The sequence below is a fragment of the Pipistrellus kuhlii genome, unplaced genomic scaffold, assembly GCF_014108245.1.
Source record: "Pipistrellus kuhlii isolate mPipKuh1 unplaced genomic scaffold, mPipKuh1.p scaffold_m20_p_88, whole genome shotgun sequence".
NCBI classification, from domain to species: domain Eukaryota; kingdom Metazoa; phylum Chordata; class Mammalia; order Chiroptera; family Vespertilionidae; genus Pipistrellus; species Pipistrellus kuhlii.
Window position 1 is genome coordinate 659,587 of NW_023425593.1, and position 14,139 is coordinate 673,725.

General features: G+C 64.8%; 1 protein-coding gene across 13 annotated transcripts in view; it reads left to right on the forward strand.

Annotated features, from left to right (window-relative positions):
• The window catches only part of GRAMD1B (GRAM domain containing 1B), a 172,780-nt gene that overhangs the window by 145,173 nt on the left and 13,468 nt on the right, over positions 1 to 14,139 (forward strand). For all 13 annotated transcript variants that reach the window (XM_045577306.1, XM_036425994.2, XM_045577307.1 and 10 more), the window contains 7 exons: positions 526 to 606; positions 4,027 to 4,142; positions 5,578 to 5,734; positions 7,256 to 7,445; positions 10,695 to 10,838; positions 12,162 to 12,280; positions 12,481 to 12,623. In XM_045577306.1, coding sequence (XP_045433262.1) covers positions 526 to 606; positions 4,027 to 4,142; positions 5,578 to 5,734; positions 7,256 to 7,445; positions 10,695 to 10,838; positions 12,162 to 12,280; positions 12,481 to 12,623 — 950 coding nt within the window. The remainder of the gene's footprint in view (positions 1 to 525; positions 607 to 4,026; positions 4,143 to 5,577; positions 5,735 to 7,255; positions 7,446 to 10,694; positions 10,839 to 12,161; positions 12,281 to 12,480; positions 12,624 to 14,139) is intronic.

Sequence of the window (14,139 nt, forward strand, 5' to 3'; positions counted from 1 at the left end):
CTTTTGTATGGTGTAAATAAAGCAACATCTGTGAGGCACCTAGAAGGTGTTCAGACAAACCTGGTTCTGTCTGGCTTCCTGCACGTTACAAAGGGTCCCGCTGACGCAGAAGCTCCATGAGAGAAGGGGTCTCCCCCCGTTCTGTTTGCATGTGGGGTGGTGCCGAGCACACGCTGCCCTCAGTGCCCTGTTCATTCACTGAACAAAAGGGGGAGGGATTGTCTTCTCTCCGCTTTAGGCTGGGTCACAGCCCCCTCACCCAGCTCCAGCCGGTGAGGGAAGCCAGTCCTCCCTGGAGATGAGAGCTTCGACAGGCAGGGGGAGCGGGTGACGGAGGCCTCGGCGACGGTGGGGGCCGGTCCCAGCACCCGCTGCTGGGTGTCACAGAGCATCCTGCCGGGTTCGCGGGCCTGAGGCCATCATGGAGGCTGGAATGGTGGCTCTGTGACCAGGAAGGAGCCGCCTGTCCGTCCCTGTTGTGCTGTCGGTCTGAGCTGACACGCCTGCCGTTCTCTCTCCCATCAGCACTTCTTCACCTCGTTCGGGGCCCGGGACAGGACGTACATGATGATGTTCCGGCTGTGGCAGAACGCACTCCTGGAGAAGGTGAGCCTGCCCAGCTCCGTCCAAGCCCGAGGAGGAGCCGGTCCCACCAGCATGTCCCTCCCCTCCGCGTGGGTCCAACCAGCATGTCCTTCCCCCTCCGCATGGGTCTGACCGGCATCTCCTTTCCCCTCACGTGGGTCCGACCAGCATGTCCTTCCCCTCCACGTGGGTCCGACCAGCATGTCCTTCCCCCTCCGCGTGGGTCCCACCAGCATGTCCTTCCCCTCCACGTGGGTCCGACCAGCATGTCCTTCCCCTCCGTGTGGGTCCCACCAGCATGTCCTTCCCCTCCACGTGGGTCCGACCAGCATGTCCTTCCCCTCCACGTGGGTCCGACCAGCATGTCCTTCCCCTCCACGTGGGTCCGACCAGCATGTCCTTCCCCTCCACGTGGGTCCGACCAGCATGTCCTTCCCCTCCACGTGGGTCCGACCAGCATGTCCTTCCCCTCTGTGTGGGTCCGACCAGCATGTCCTTCCCCTCCACGTGGGTCCGACCAGCATGTCCCTCCCCTCCGCGTGGGCCTTGTGGAGGCTGCTCTTCACTGGGTGCTAGCAGCCCCAGAGGCCTGATCTCCCTGTGGCCCAGGAAATCCTCCAGACGTCCTCACAGGTGGAGTCCCCTGAGTCCGGGAAGCCACCCGCCTGGGCTAGCCCACCTGCTGCCTGGCCAGGGCCCTTCAGCACCTCCAGCCCCTGTTTGGGCGTCCGGCACTTTTTCGTGTCGGTGTGATAGGTACAGGCACGTGGAGTGACTCTGCGAGTGTTATACTTACTAGTACACATCTGCCCCGAAGCAGGAGCACGCCAGGCCACGCAGGGCCACCGGGAAAGCGCAGGGCGGGTTGGGAGGCTGAGCCTGTGAGGTTTTCCCAGGAAGGAGTGGGAGGCTCGGGCTGGGCAAGCCAAGCACGCCTAGGACTGGCTGGTCTGAACAACTGAGCAGGGCTCAGCGTACAGACTGCCGCTAGCTGCCTGCTGCGTGTCCCTGGGGTAACGAGGGCAGGAAACATAGGTGCTGAGCATGAGCTAGATAAAGAAGTCGGTGGGGGTGCGGGCTCTGGATTGGCTTGTTACACATGGAGGGTGTGCTCGTAGGCAAGTTTTCTAGCTCCAGGAATTAGCTGGCCCTGCGAGGGGCAGGTGCTCCCGTCAGCAAGGCCTCAGACGCCAGAGCATCAAAAATATAGAAACAAGAGAAATAGGTAGTACAGCACAGTTGACTACTCAAGTGTTTGGAGGACACAGCGGAGACACATAGATGAAGGAGATGTCATGGTTGCAGCCCTAGAGGTGCCATGAGGTGCTAAGAAACGGCCTCCAAGCCAGGGAAGGAGACATGAGAAAAAATCATGTAATTACAATTATTCTAGAGGCCCAGTGCACGAAATTCATGCGTGGTGGGGAGTCCCCTCAACCCAGCCTGCACCCTCTTCAATCCCAGATTGCTGGCTCCTGCCTCCCTCTCCCTGCCAGCCTGGTCACCCCTAACTGCCTCCTCCCATTGGCCTGGTCACCCCTTACTGCCCCCCCACTGGCCTGATTGCCCCCAACTGCTCCCCCTGCGAGCTGGATTGCTCCACACAGCCTGCTGTTTGGTCATCCAGTTGTTTCGGTCGTGACGGCCCCTGGCTTTTTATATATTAGGATTATCTGTGACATAAGTAAATATGTGAATGTATCTTCCTTATCGGTAGCCCAAACTTACTACTGTCTAAAGAATATTAAGTAGATAAATATTAAGTAGAATATTAAATAGATATGTAGAGTTTGCTCCAACCCAAGTCTATACAGCCCTGTATAAATCCTGGTACTTATTATATTTGGTCTGAGATCTCTGCCTTCATCAGCCATCAGTAACGGTAAAGCAATCACGTGTTTGAGTCTCCTCGGACAGGTTGGAATTTTCCGATCACAATCACTGTCACTTCTACATGAGACAGGTCATCCATGCGGCTCACTAAGTCCTACCCAATGACTAAGCCTTCTGCCTCACGAACAGGGCCTCCCCGTGACACCTGTCCTGATAGTGGCAGACAAGCTGAGCTGTGGAGCTGGTCAGGGAAGGCTGTGTGGAGGAGGCGGATTGTTAAGAAGGGGCAGAGAGGTAGATGTGGCCCAGGCAGGAGTAATGGTAGACATAAGGCCAGACGAAGAAGAAGCGCCCCCCTCTGGCACTGTGAGAGCCAGCACAGAGCCACGAGTGCCCCCTCCTCCCCACACACACACACACACACACACACACACACACATCTCTGTCCTGTGGCTCAGAGAGAGCCCTGCCTGTGTTGTTGTGTTGTCCTGGCAGGTCTCCAGACTTCTGGCTTAGGCATCCTCACAGCTCCTGCTTCTTAAACTCTGCCTCGAAGAGCACGCCGGTTCTTTGTCACACCGCTGGTGGGCGACATGCTTTAGGATTGCCTCTGTGCCTCTGTCACGCCAGGCAGGGCCCCGTGGGGAAGCAAGAGGTCGGTCAGGAGGCAGAGAGCGTGGACGGAGCCTGTGAAGTTTACCAGGAAGGATGGCGAGGCAGGCCAGGCAGGCCAAGCAGACTTACAATTGGCTAGTTTGAGTAATGATAATTTTAATGATGTTACGGCTTCTGTTTTCCTCAGTGACCAAGCCCTCCTTTTTCACATACTTATGCCCGCCACCTTCTCCCCCTCCTCCCTACCCCAGACGCACCCATGGTCTCCACCTCTGATCTTCGTTCTTTGAAAGTCTGTTGCCTCTTTCCCAGATCTTTGAACTTCACGAGCGCTAACTTTTCTTAGGAGAGTGCTGTTGAGGAGGAAATGCAGACACGCAGAGAAATAGAGAAACTAGAGCTGATACATGGGGCTGAGGGCAAACTGGTTCTACTGGAGAAGGAAGAAGGGAGTATGGAGGGAGTCGAGAGGCTCCGGTGCAGGACCTTTGGGGCCTTAGACGCCGAGAAGCCTCCATTGGCTTCCTTCTGGCCACGGAGGCCGCCACGGAGGCCCAGCCTCTCGGAGGGGGCCCGGCAGGGTCTGCCCGGCGCTGTCGGTGCGAGGAGGTTCAGAGCGTCCGTGAGGCTGCTCAGGGGGCTTCTGCCGCTCATCCCACGTCCGGATCAGGGCCCTGCGGCCATCCTGGCCCACGGGACACCAGTGTATGCCTCCCTTAGAGGAGCCAAGAGCGGACAGAGCCCGCCCTCCGGGGCCGGGGTCCCATGTGGCCCCGCGCTGTGTGCACGGGCCGTGCCCTCGCTTTGGGAAAAGCCGGCTCCTCGGGCAGGCCGGTGTCCTCTGGGAGGAGGCCGGTGTCCTCTGGGAGGAGGCCGGAGGTGCCCGGGGTGGTCGCGGAGGCATGGCTCTTGGCTCAGCCGGGGCAGCGGCTCCCTCAGAGCCCCGTGCGGAGGGTCCCAGGAAGGCAGGACCGTCCCCCTGTGTCCCCGCAGCCCCTGTGCCCCAAGGAGCTCTGGCACTTTGTGCACCAGTGCTACGGCAGCGAGCTGGGGCTGACCAGCGACGACGAGGACTACGTGCCCCCGGACGACGACTTCAACACGATGGGGTGAGGCAGCGGCCGCGGGGACAGCGGCGAGGGCGGGGGCGGCGAGGGCCGCGGGGGGACAGCCCGGAGGAAGTGAGGGGGAACCGGAAGGCCTCCCTCCAGGGCGGAGGAGCAGGAACAGGCTCTGGGCGGGTTGGACAAAGGCGAAGAGGAAGGCCGGGCAGGGGGTCAGCAGGCTGGTTCTCGGGCCGTGGGCCACGGTGATGCCGTCTGTAGGCCGCGGTGGATGGAGGGTGATATCTGACCTCAGTCCCAGCAGGGCCCCTCGGCTCCTGGGGGGAACATGGGGCAAAGGGGGCAGGCAGACGCACAGAGGCTGTTGGGGCATGAGATTGGAGATGAGACGTGATGGTGTTTGGACCGGGAGAGATGGGTGGTCGGTGTGTGCGGAAGGTAGAACAGAGGCTGCTGAAGGATGTGCTGATGGGCCGAGAGGGAACCCCGGGGGGCTGTGCGTTTCCCTCGGATTTCCCAGCGGGAACGAGAGGGCCGCTCCAGGCGGGGTGGACGGTCATAGGGAGCACCCCTCAGGGGGAGGAGCGGGAGCATGGAGTCAGGCAGCCTGAGGCTGAGGTCTGGGGAGACTCGCCGAGGAAGGAGCTGCTGCAGAGATCGAGGGAGAAGCTTCAGTGAGGCGGGCGGGGCACGGAGCTCCGGGTCCTGGAAGCCGAGGGAAGGGGCTGTGAGGAGCAGGGTGTCATTGTCGCATGCTGGCGGAGAAGGAAGGTGGGACTGCGAGGGACTCCCGCGTGCTGGAGTTTGGGGTGGGCAGAGGCGGCGGTGGGGAGAGACCCAGAGACCTGGCTCGGTGCGGTGTCTGAGGCCTGAGCCTGCTGACCCTGAACTTCTGGGACGTCCACGGGGCTGTCTGTAAATGCCTCTGAGGACTCACGCGGACGCGCCCCGAGGAGGCCCTGTGTGAAGTGTGGGTCTGATGTCGTGGCGACGGTTTCTCCCTTCTTCGAGGCGTGTGGCGTGTCTGTGGTGACTGCAGGGCGCCCACCTTTAGCTCAGGAGGTCCCCGCAGGTGCCCAGGGCCAGGAAGTGGGCCAGCGGCGGTCGGCATCCCCAAGGCGCTCACTCTGAGCTCTGTCCCCGCCGCCGTGTTTGACGCAGGTGGTCAGGTTGAGATGGGATGGGGAGGTGGGATGTAGGGGGACAGGGGAAAGGGGAGGGGGGATAGTTCAAGACAAACAGTGGTCCTCCTTTGGCAGGGGTCAGCCTGTGGAGGGAGCATGGAAAGGTGATTTGGAGCCAGAAGGCTGACAGCGGCTGGGTGTAAGGTGGGGAGGAGGTGTAGGGAGGTCAGTGGGGCGGGGTCGCTGGAGGAGGATCAGGTGAAAGCAGAGAGCAGGAAGGCCTGTCCTGGAGGGTGGGCAGGTCTGGTTCTTAGGACAGCTTGTCCCTGAGGTCAGCACGGCGTGGTGTCTTCCAGCTACTGCGAGGAGATCCCCATCGAAGAGAACGAAGTGAACGACAGCTCGTCCAAGAGCAGCATAGAGACCAAGCCGGACGCCAGCCCGCAGCTGCCCAAGAAGTCCGTCACCAACAGCACGCTGACGTCCACCGCCAGCAGCGAGGCCCCCGTCTCGGTGCGCGACCCTGCCCCCTCCGGCCCCGTCCGGGCCTCGCTGGCCAGCGGGCCTGGGAGTGGGCAGGGCAGGGCGGGCTGCGGGCAGCTATTCAGGAGGCCGGAGAGACGGGCTCGCACCACCGGCGGGGCGGCCCGGCGTTGGTGCCGGGTTCTCGGTGTCTCAGGAGACAAGTTGTCTGGCTTCTGAGCAGATGAAAACCACCCAGGTTCACGCATGAGCTTCACTCGCTGGACGCCGGTCCAGCCCCTCCAGGGAGAGCTGTGCGGTCTTGTTTTCACCGCCTTGATCTGAAAGCGAGGTTGTACCTGAATATAAGACTGCTAGAGGCCCCGCGCACAAAATTAGTGCACGAGGAGGACGGGGGGGGGGGGGAGGAGTGTCCCTCAGCCCAGCCTATACCCTCTCCAATCTGGGACATCTCTCTCACAATCCAGGGCTGCTGGCTCCCAACTGCTCGCCTGCCTGCCTTCCTGATTGCTCCTAACCACTTCTGTCTGTCAGCCTGATCACCCCCTAACCACTCCCCTGCCAGCCTGATTGACGCCTAACTGCTCCCCTGCCAGCCTGTTTGCCCCTAACTGCCCTCCCCTGCAGGCCTAGGTCCCTCCCAGCTGCCCTTCACTGCAGGCCTGGTCACCCCTAACTGCCCTCCCCTGCAGGCTTGATCACCCCCCAACTGCCCCTCCCTTGCAAGCCTGGTCTCTCCCAACTGCCCTCCTTTGCTGGCCATCTTGTGTCCACATGGGGGCAGCCATCTTGTGTACATATTACTCTTTTATTAGATAGGACAGAGGGTCCTCGTGAAAGAGCCGAGGACAGGAGCCGTGTGCGTGCATAGCGTCAGTCTCCTGGCCTTAGGGCGAGAGCCTCATTCCTTTCCTGCTGAGTCTCCATTTTCCTCGGGTTGATCTGTTCCCGCCCAGGACTAATGGGAAGATGAATAAAAAATGTGTGAAGCCCTGGTCAGGTTTCTTAGTGGTTAGAGCGTTGGCTGCACCCCAGAGGGTTGTGGGTTCGATTTCCCGGTCCAGAGCATGTCCCTGGGTTGCAGGTTTGATCCCCGTCCTCTGTTGAGGAGTGTCTGGGAGGCAATCAGCCGATGTGTCTCTCTCACATTGAAGTCTCTCTCTCTCTCTCCCCTCTCCCTTCTACTCTCTCTGGGGGAAAAAAATCAATGGGAAAATCTCCACTTCTTGAGCAAGGATTTAAAGAAGCTCGTGGAGCCTGGAAAACAGGCCCCAGGGAGAAGCAGGCCGACGCTGTCCTGCTGCAGCAGTGTGCTCGGGTTTGGGGGGGATGGGGTGGCAGAAGGAGCCACACTGCCCCTCCCGCTTGCTGTGCCCTGTGGTGTCCAGCAGGGGTACCTGGCCCTCTCCTCGCCTCCACGCCGGGCGGGGCAGACCCAGGGCTGGATGCCAGCCTGGCCGCAGCCGCTGCTGCTGCTGCTGCTGCTGCTGCTGCTGCGAACGGGCGGGGAGCTGGCCCAGCTTCCGTTGGTGATGCTCTGTCTCCACCCAGTTCGACGGGCTGCCCCTGGAGGAGGAGGCGCTGGACGGCGAGGGGCCGCTGGAGAAGGAGCTGGCCATGGACAGCGTCCTCGCAGAGAAGATGGAGATGCTGGCGCCGGTGAGCTCCCCTTCTCTGGACCTCAACGACAACGAGGACCTCCCGACCGAGCTCAGCGACTCCTCCGACACCCACGATGAAGGTGGGCAGGGTGGGCACGGGCCTTCCCCACTCCTGCTCCGTGCTCCCCGCTCCGTGCTCCCTGCTCCCTGCTCCGTGCTGAGGGCCGAACAGGTGGTGCTCCGTGCTCCCTGCTCCGTGCTCCATGCTTCATGCTCCCTGCTCCCTGCTCCCTGCTCCCTGCTCCCTGCTCCCTGCTCCCTGCTGAGGGCCGAACAGGTGGTGCTCCGTGCTCCCTGCTCCATGCTTCGTGCTCCCTGCTCCCTGCTCCGTGCTCCGTGCTCCGTGCTGAGGGCCGAACAGGTGGTGCTCCGTGCTCTGTGCTGAGGGCCGAACAGGTGGTGCTCCATGCTCCCTGCTCCGTGCTCTGTGCTGAGGGCCGAACAGGTGGTGCTCCATGCTCCCTGCTCCGTGCTCTGTACTGAGGGTCGAACAGGTGGTGCTCCATGCTCCCTGCTCCGTGCTCTGTGCTGAGGGCCGAACAGGTGGTGCTCCGTGCTCCGTGCTCCCTGCTCTGTGCTGAGGGCCGAACAGGTGGTGCAACATGCTCCCTGCTCCATGCTCTGTGCTGAGGGTCGAACAGGTGGTGCTCCATGCTCCGTGCTCCGTGCTCCGTGCTCTGTGCTGAGGGCCGAACAGGTGGTGCTCCGTGCTCCGTGCTCCGCGCTCTGTGCTGAGGGCCGAACAGGTGGTGCTCCGTGCTCCGTGCTCCCTGCTCTGTGCTGAGGGCCGAACAGGTGGTGCTCCATGCTCCGTGCTCCATGCTCTGTGCTGAGGGCCGAACAGGTGGTGCTCCATGCTCCGTGCTCCATGCTCCATGCTCTGTGCTGAGGGCCGAACAGGTGGTGCTCCGTGCTCCCTGCTCCGTGCTCCGTGCTCCGTGCTCCGTGCTCTGTGCTGAGGGCCGAACAGGTGTCCCAGGCGGAGGCCCGAGTCGCCGCTCCGGGCGGAAGGCTGGGGGCAGCAGAGCTGTTGAAAGGCACATTGGTCATCAGCACAGACCCTCCTTGGGGACTTCCCTGCAGGAACTGTGTCGTTCCCGCTGTGTCTTTGTTTGCTCAGGACAGTGCCTTGTCCTGCTCCCCAGCCCCGTGGCTCACTTTACCCCCTGTTGGCACTGGCTGGCCCTGAACGAGTCCCTGCCAGCGTGTCCCTCCCAGCGGGCAGGGTCTGCAGCCACGGGAAGCACAGCAGCCAACGCACTGCACCCGGAGGCAGTCGCTTCTCATAGGAACGTGCTGTGGCAGGATCTGAGACTCTGGACCCTGCCCTCCGCTAAGGTCCCTCAGAGAATAGCCCTCATTCCTCCCGCTGGCCGCCTCCCGCTGGCCATCTCCCGCTGGCCACCTCCCGCTGGCCTCCTCCCGCTGGCTGCCTCCCGCTGGCCTCCTCCCGCTGGCCATCTCCCGCTGGCCATCTCCCACTGGCCGCCTCCCGCTGGCCATCTCCCGCTGGCGCCTCCCGCTGGCCTCCTCCCGCTGGTCGCCTCCCGCTGGCCATCTCCCGCTGGCCGCCTCCCGCTGGCCGCCTCCCGCTGGCCTCCTCCCGCTGGCGCCTCCCGCTGGCCGCCTCCCGCTGGCCTCCTCCCGCTGGTGCCTCCCGCTGGCCGCCTCCCGCTGGCCATCTCCCGCTGGCCGCCTCCCGCTGGCCTCCTCCCGCTGGTGCCTCCCACTGGCTGCCTCCTGCTGGCTGCTGCTTGTGGTCCGGGCGAGCCAGGCGCAGTCTTTAGGGGCATGGCTGGTGGTTTGTGTGCCTCGTGGAGCAGTGGCCGGTGCTAACCTGGTGAGCAGCTGGAGACAGTGTGCATTCACCGCCTTGCTGTCTACCAGGGCCACCCCGTGGCCTCCTCTCCGGTGCCTGGTCCCCCACCCCCGTGGCCTCTCCGGTGCCTGGTCCCCCACCCCCGTGGCCTCTCCGGTGCCTGGTCCCCCACCCCCGTGGCCTCTCCGGTGCCTGGTCCCCACCCCCGTGGCCTCTCCGGTGCCTGGTCCCCCACCCCCGTGGCCTCCTCTCCGGAGCCTGGTCCCCCACCCCCGTGGCCTCCTCTCCGGAGCCTGGTTCCCCCACCCCCGTGGCCTCCTCTCCGGAGCCTGGCTCCCCACCCCCGTGGCCTCCTCTCCGGAGCCTGGTTCCTCACCCCCGTGGCCTCTCCGGTGCCTGGTTCCCCACCCCCGTGGCCTCTCCAGTGCCTGGTCCCCACCCCCGTGGCCTCCTCTCCGGAGCCTGACTCCCCACCCCCGTGGCCTCCTCTCCGGAGCCTGGTCCCCCACCCCCGTCCCGGGGGCGGGCCGGGCGAATGCACCATGACAGGGGCCGTTGGTATAAACTGACAGTAGATGCTCTCTCCCATACCGTCCTGGGCTCGGACCTGTGGGGTGCCCCGGAGCTCCTCCCTGGCCCCTCAGGGTCTCCGGGCACTTGAGCCCATACGTCAGCCCTGCAGGCGCAGTCATGGCTCCGGGCGCCCAGGCCTTGCACCCTCAGCCACGCTCTCCTGGAGCAGACGGGAACTCCAGGCATTTAAAGTACCGCCCACCTGCCGGGGCTCAGAGGCTGAGCGTCAACCTGGGGACCGGGTCACGGTTCGATCCCGGGTGGCACTCAGGCCTGGGGTGCAGGCTCCATCCCCAGTGAGGGGGTGGAGGGGGGTGCAGGAGGCAGCGGATCAAGGATTCTCCCTCAACGTTGACGTTTCCATCTCTCCCTCTCCCTTCCTCTCTTAAAAATGAATGAATGAATGAATGAATGAAAGAGAGAAAGAAAGAAAGTGATTGAAATCGTGGAGACTTGCTGCTGATGGAAGGAGAGGAGCTAGCGATCACAGCGTGCAGAGCCGGCTCGGACACCTACACGAACAGATGGCTGCAGGGGGTCGGCTCTCTGAGCACCTCTGCCGTGGCCGTGCCATTCCGTGGCCGTGCCATTCCGTGGCCGTGCCATTCCGTGGCTGTGCAATTCCGTGGCCGTGCCATTCCGTGGCCGTGCCATTGGCCAGCGCGCAGATGCGATGGCCGGTCCTCCAGGCCCTGCCAGCCCGGGAAGGAGCCAGGTGTCAGGTTCTAGTCGGAGATGACCTTTGTGAGGGAGCGTGAAGTGTAAAAGCGAAAGGTACATCCGAACTCTCCTAAGGGCTGGGTGAAGGGCCTGGCATCGGAGGGAGTGGTGTGTGTGCCAGGACGGAGGCGTCGGCGCCCCCTCCACAGGCTCCTCGCCCCGCGGCGGACATGCTCCGTGGCCCCCACCGCCTCACGCTCCCGCCCCCGCCCTGCAGGGGAGGTCCAGGCCTTCTACGAGGACCTGAGCGGCCGGCAGTACGTGAATGAGATCTTCAACTTCAGCGTGGACAAGCTCTATGACCTGCTGTTCACCGACTCGCCCTTCCAGCGGGACTTCATGGAGCAGCGGCGCTTCTCAGGTGCCTCTCCCGGCCAAGGGCACGCCCTCCCACCACCACCCTCCCCTCTCTCCCCCACCACCCTCCCCTCTCTCCCCCACCACCCTCCCCTCTCTCCCCAACCACCCTCCCCTCTCTCCCCCACCACCCTCCCCTCTCTCCCCCACCTCCCTCCTCTCTCTCCACACCACCACCCTCTCCTCTCTCCCCCACCACCCTCCCCTCTCTCCACACCACCACCCTCCCCTCTCTCCCCACCACCCTCCCCTCTCTCCCCACCACCACCCTCCCCTCTCTCCCCACCACCACCCTCCCCTCTCTCCACACCACCCTCCCCTCTCTCCCCACCACCCTCCCCTCTCTCCACACCACCCTCCCCTTTCTCCACACCACCACCGTCCCCTCTCTCCCCACCACCACCCACCCCTCTCTCCACACCACCTCCCTCCCCTCTCTCCCCACTACCTCTCTCCTCTCTCCCCAGCACCACCCTCCTCTCTCCATACCACCCTCTCCTCTCTCCCCAGCACCACCCTCCTCTCTCCACACCACCCTCCCTTCTCTCCCCACCACCACCCTCCTCTCTCCACACCACCCTCCTCTCTCCCCACCACCACCCTCCTCTCTCCCCAGCACCCTCTCCTCTCTCCCCAGCACTTCCTCCCCAGGCCACTCGCCCACAGGGCTCTGCTCCTCCCGCCCAGGGCTGCAGGGCGGGCTCGCCCACCAGGTGCCCGGCCCAAGGGCTCGCAGAGATCAAGGCCACACAGGGCACCTGGTCAAGAGCACGCTGCATTACCGTCCCACGCTCACACCGGCCCTGCGTGTTGTGGTCCTCACCACGCCCTCGGGACACGGACTCGGGCTGTTAGGACCTTGCCCGGGGCCATGCAGCTAAGACGGGCTGAGCCAGGCCTCGAACCCAGGAGTCCCGGGGCCATGCTTCATGCCTGCCTGCTCCTGTCTCCTCCCTGCGCCCCGTCCTGGCCCACAGAGCTGCTGTGCCCAGCGCAGCCTGCTGCCGGAGGGGAGGGCACGGGGGGCATGGCCTCTCCGGAGAGCCTGTTCCCAGGTCCCAGGCCCTCGGCTCAGGCCGGCCAGTGTTGCCAGCCACCCTGGGCGGCCCGAGACCTCCTGCCCCACCGTCCGGGAAGTCAGGGTGCGGAGCCGGCACAGCCTCGGCGATGCCACAGTGAGCCTCTCTGCCCGCTCCCCTCCTCCCGGCCCCTGCTCCCGTGGCTTCCTCCGGGGGCCAGCGGTTCAGCGGGGTCAAGAGACGTTCCCTGGAGGGAGAGCCGCTGGGGGGCACCCCTTTCCCTCCTCACCCAGGCTCTCGCTCCCCAGACATCGTCTTCCATCCCTGGAAGAAGGAAGAGAACGGGGACCAGAGCCGCCTGATCCTTTACACCATCAACCTCACCAACCCTCTGGCTCCCAAAACGGCCACGGTCCGGGAGACCCAGGTGCGGCGGGCGGCGGCGGGCTGTCCCGGGGCGGGGGAGCCAGGTGTGCGGGAGGCGGGGTGCGGTCACTGCTCAGAGATCACGTCTCCGGGGCTCGGGGTCCTCGTGGGACGCGGGGCCGGGGGCGGGGCCGGGGGCGGGGCGGGGGCGGGGCGGCCCCTCCCCGTGCTGCTCCTCCGCAGCGTGTGCCCTCCCCGCAGACCATGTACCAGGCGAGCCAGGAGAGCGAGTGCTACGTGGTGGACGCCGAGGTGCTGACGCACGACGTGCCCTACCACGACTACTTCTACACCCTCAACCGCTACACGCTCACCCGCGTGGCCCGCAACAAGAGCCGGCTCAGGTGCGCCCCGGCGCCGCGGAGGTTTCTGGAAGGACGCCCATTGGCTCCCGAGGAAGGAGGAGAGGGGGCGGGGAGGGGAAGGAGGGAGGTGGCCTGCAGGCCGTCCTGTCCCCACCTCCTTCTGGTCCCTCGCAGCCTCTGTCCTGAGGGCCGTGCTCGCCACGCCTGCCCGCCACGCGGGCCGTGTCTGGCGCAGCGCTCACAGCGGCTGCTCGGGCCGTGGGTCGCAGAGTGCTGTCTCCACAGCGCGCTCTTTAGGACGGCCAGCGGAGGTGGGCTCGTCCCCCGTTCAGATGAAAAACAAGGGTTGTAAGGGAACGAGTTTCACCAAGGGCCAGGTCCCCCCTGAGCCTGAGACCAGCACCCTGGCTCCTCCCACGGGGCACCACCTGCCACTCCCGCCCCGCACGGCCGGGGCCCTTCTCCACCGACACAGACCGGCACCCTCCGCGTGCACAGCCTTTCTCCTCCTCCCCTCTGCCTCTGTCCTCCTCCCCCTCCGCCGCCTCCCCTCCACTTCCCTCCTCCCTTTGCTCTCCTGCCCCCCTCCCCACAGCGTCCGGGTTCCTCCACTCCGGCCGCCTCAGAGCAGCTTCTGAATGGCTGTTCTTTCTGTGCGGTTCTCGCCGTGGTAGCATGTTCCCCAGATAGAACATTCCAGAGGGTCCCAGCCCAGTGAGCAGGTGGTAGGCGGCGATGGCTGCAGCAGCCGCTCACTGCAGGCTCCCTCGGGGACAGGCAGGCAGCTGGAGCAGCACAGCTGGCAGGGAGGGGGCAGAGGAGGGTGAGCTGGGAGGCTGCCTGTGGTGGGAGGAGGCGGAGGGGGCTGCGCAGCGGCCGGTGCTCCCCCAGAAGTGAGGACGCAGAGCCGGGGAGGAGAGGTGGCCATGCTAGCGGGCTGCTGGGCACCCTCGGGCGCCCCTGGAGGCTGAGGCAGCATGAAAGCCCTCTGGGCCCAGGGTGGAGCCTTGCGAGCTTGGTCTGCCGACACCTGATGCCCAGCGTGGCTCCTGCAGAAGCGAGGCTGCACCCTGGCGCCACGGACCCCGGAGGGAGGCGGGGCGATGGTGCGGGTGCGGAGGGAGGCCGGGTGATGGTATAGGTGCGGAGGGAGGCCGGGCGATGGTGTGGGTGCCGGAGAGAGGCCGGGGTGATGGTGTGGGTGCGGAGGGAGGCCAGGTGATGGTGTGGGTGCGGAGGGAGGCCGGGTGATGGTGTGGGTGCGGAGGGAGGCCGGGCGATGGTGTGGGTGCCGGAGGGAGGCCGGGGTGATGGTGTGGGTGCGGAGGGAGGCCAGGTGATGGTGTGGGTGCGGAGGGAGGCCGGGTGATGGTGTGGGTGCGGAGGGAGGCCGGGTGATGGTGTGGGTGCGGAGGGAGGCCGGGTGATGGTGTGGGTGCGGAGGGAGGCCAGGTGATGGTGTGGGTGCGGAGGGAGGCCGGGTGATGGTGTGGGTGCGGAGGGAGGCCGGGGTGGTGGTGTGGGTGCGGAGGGAGGCGGGGCGATGGTGTGGGTG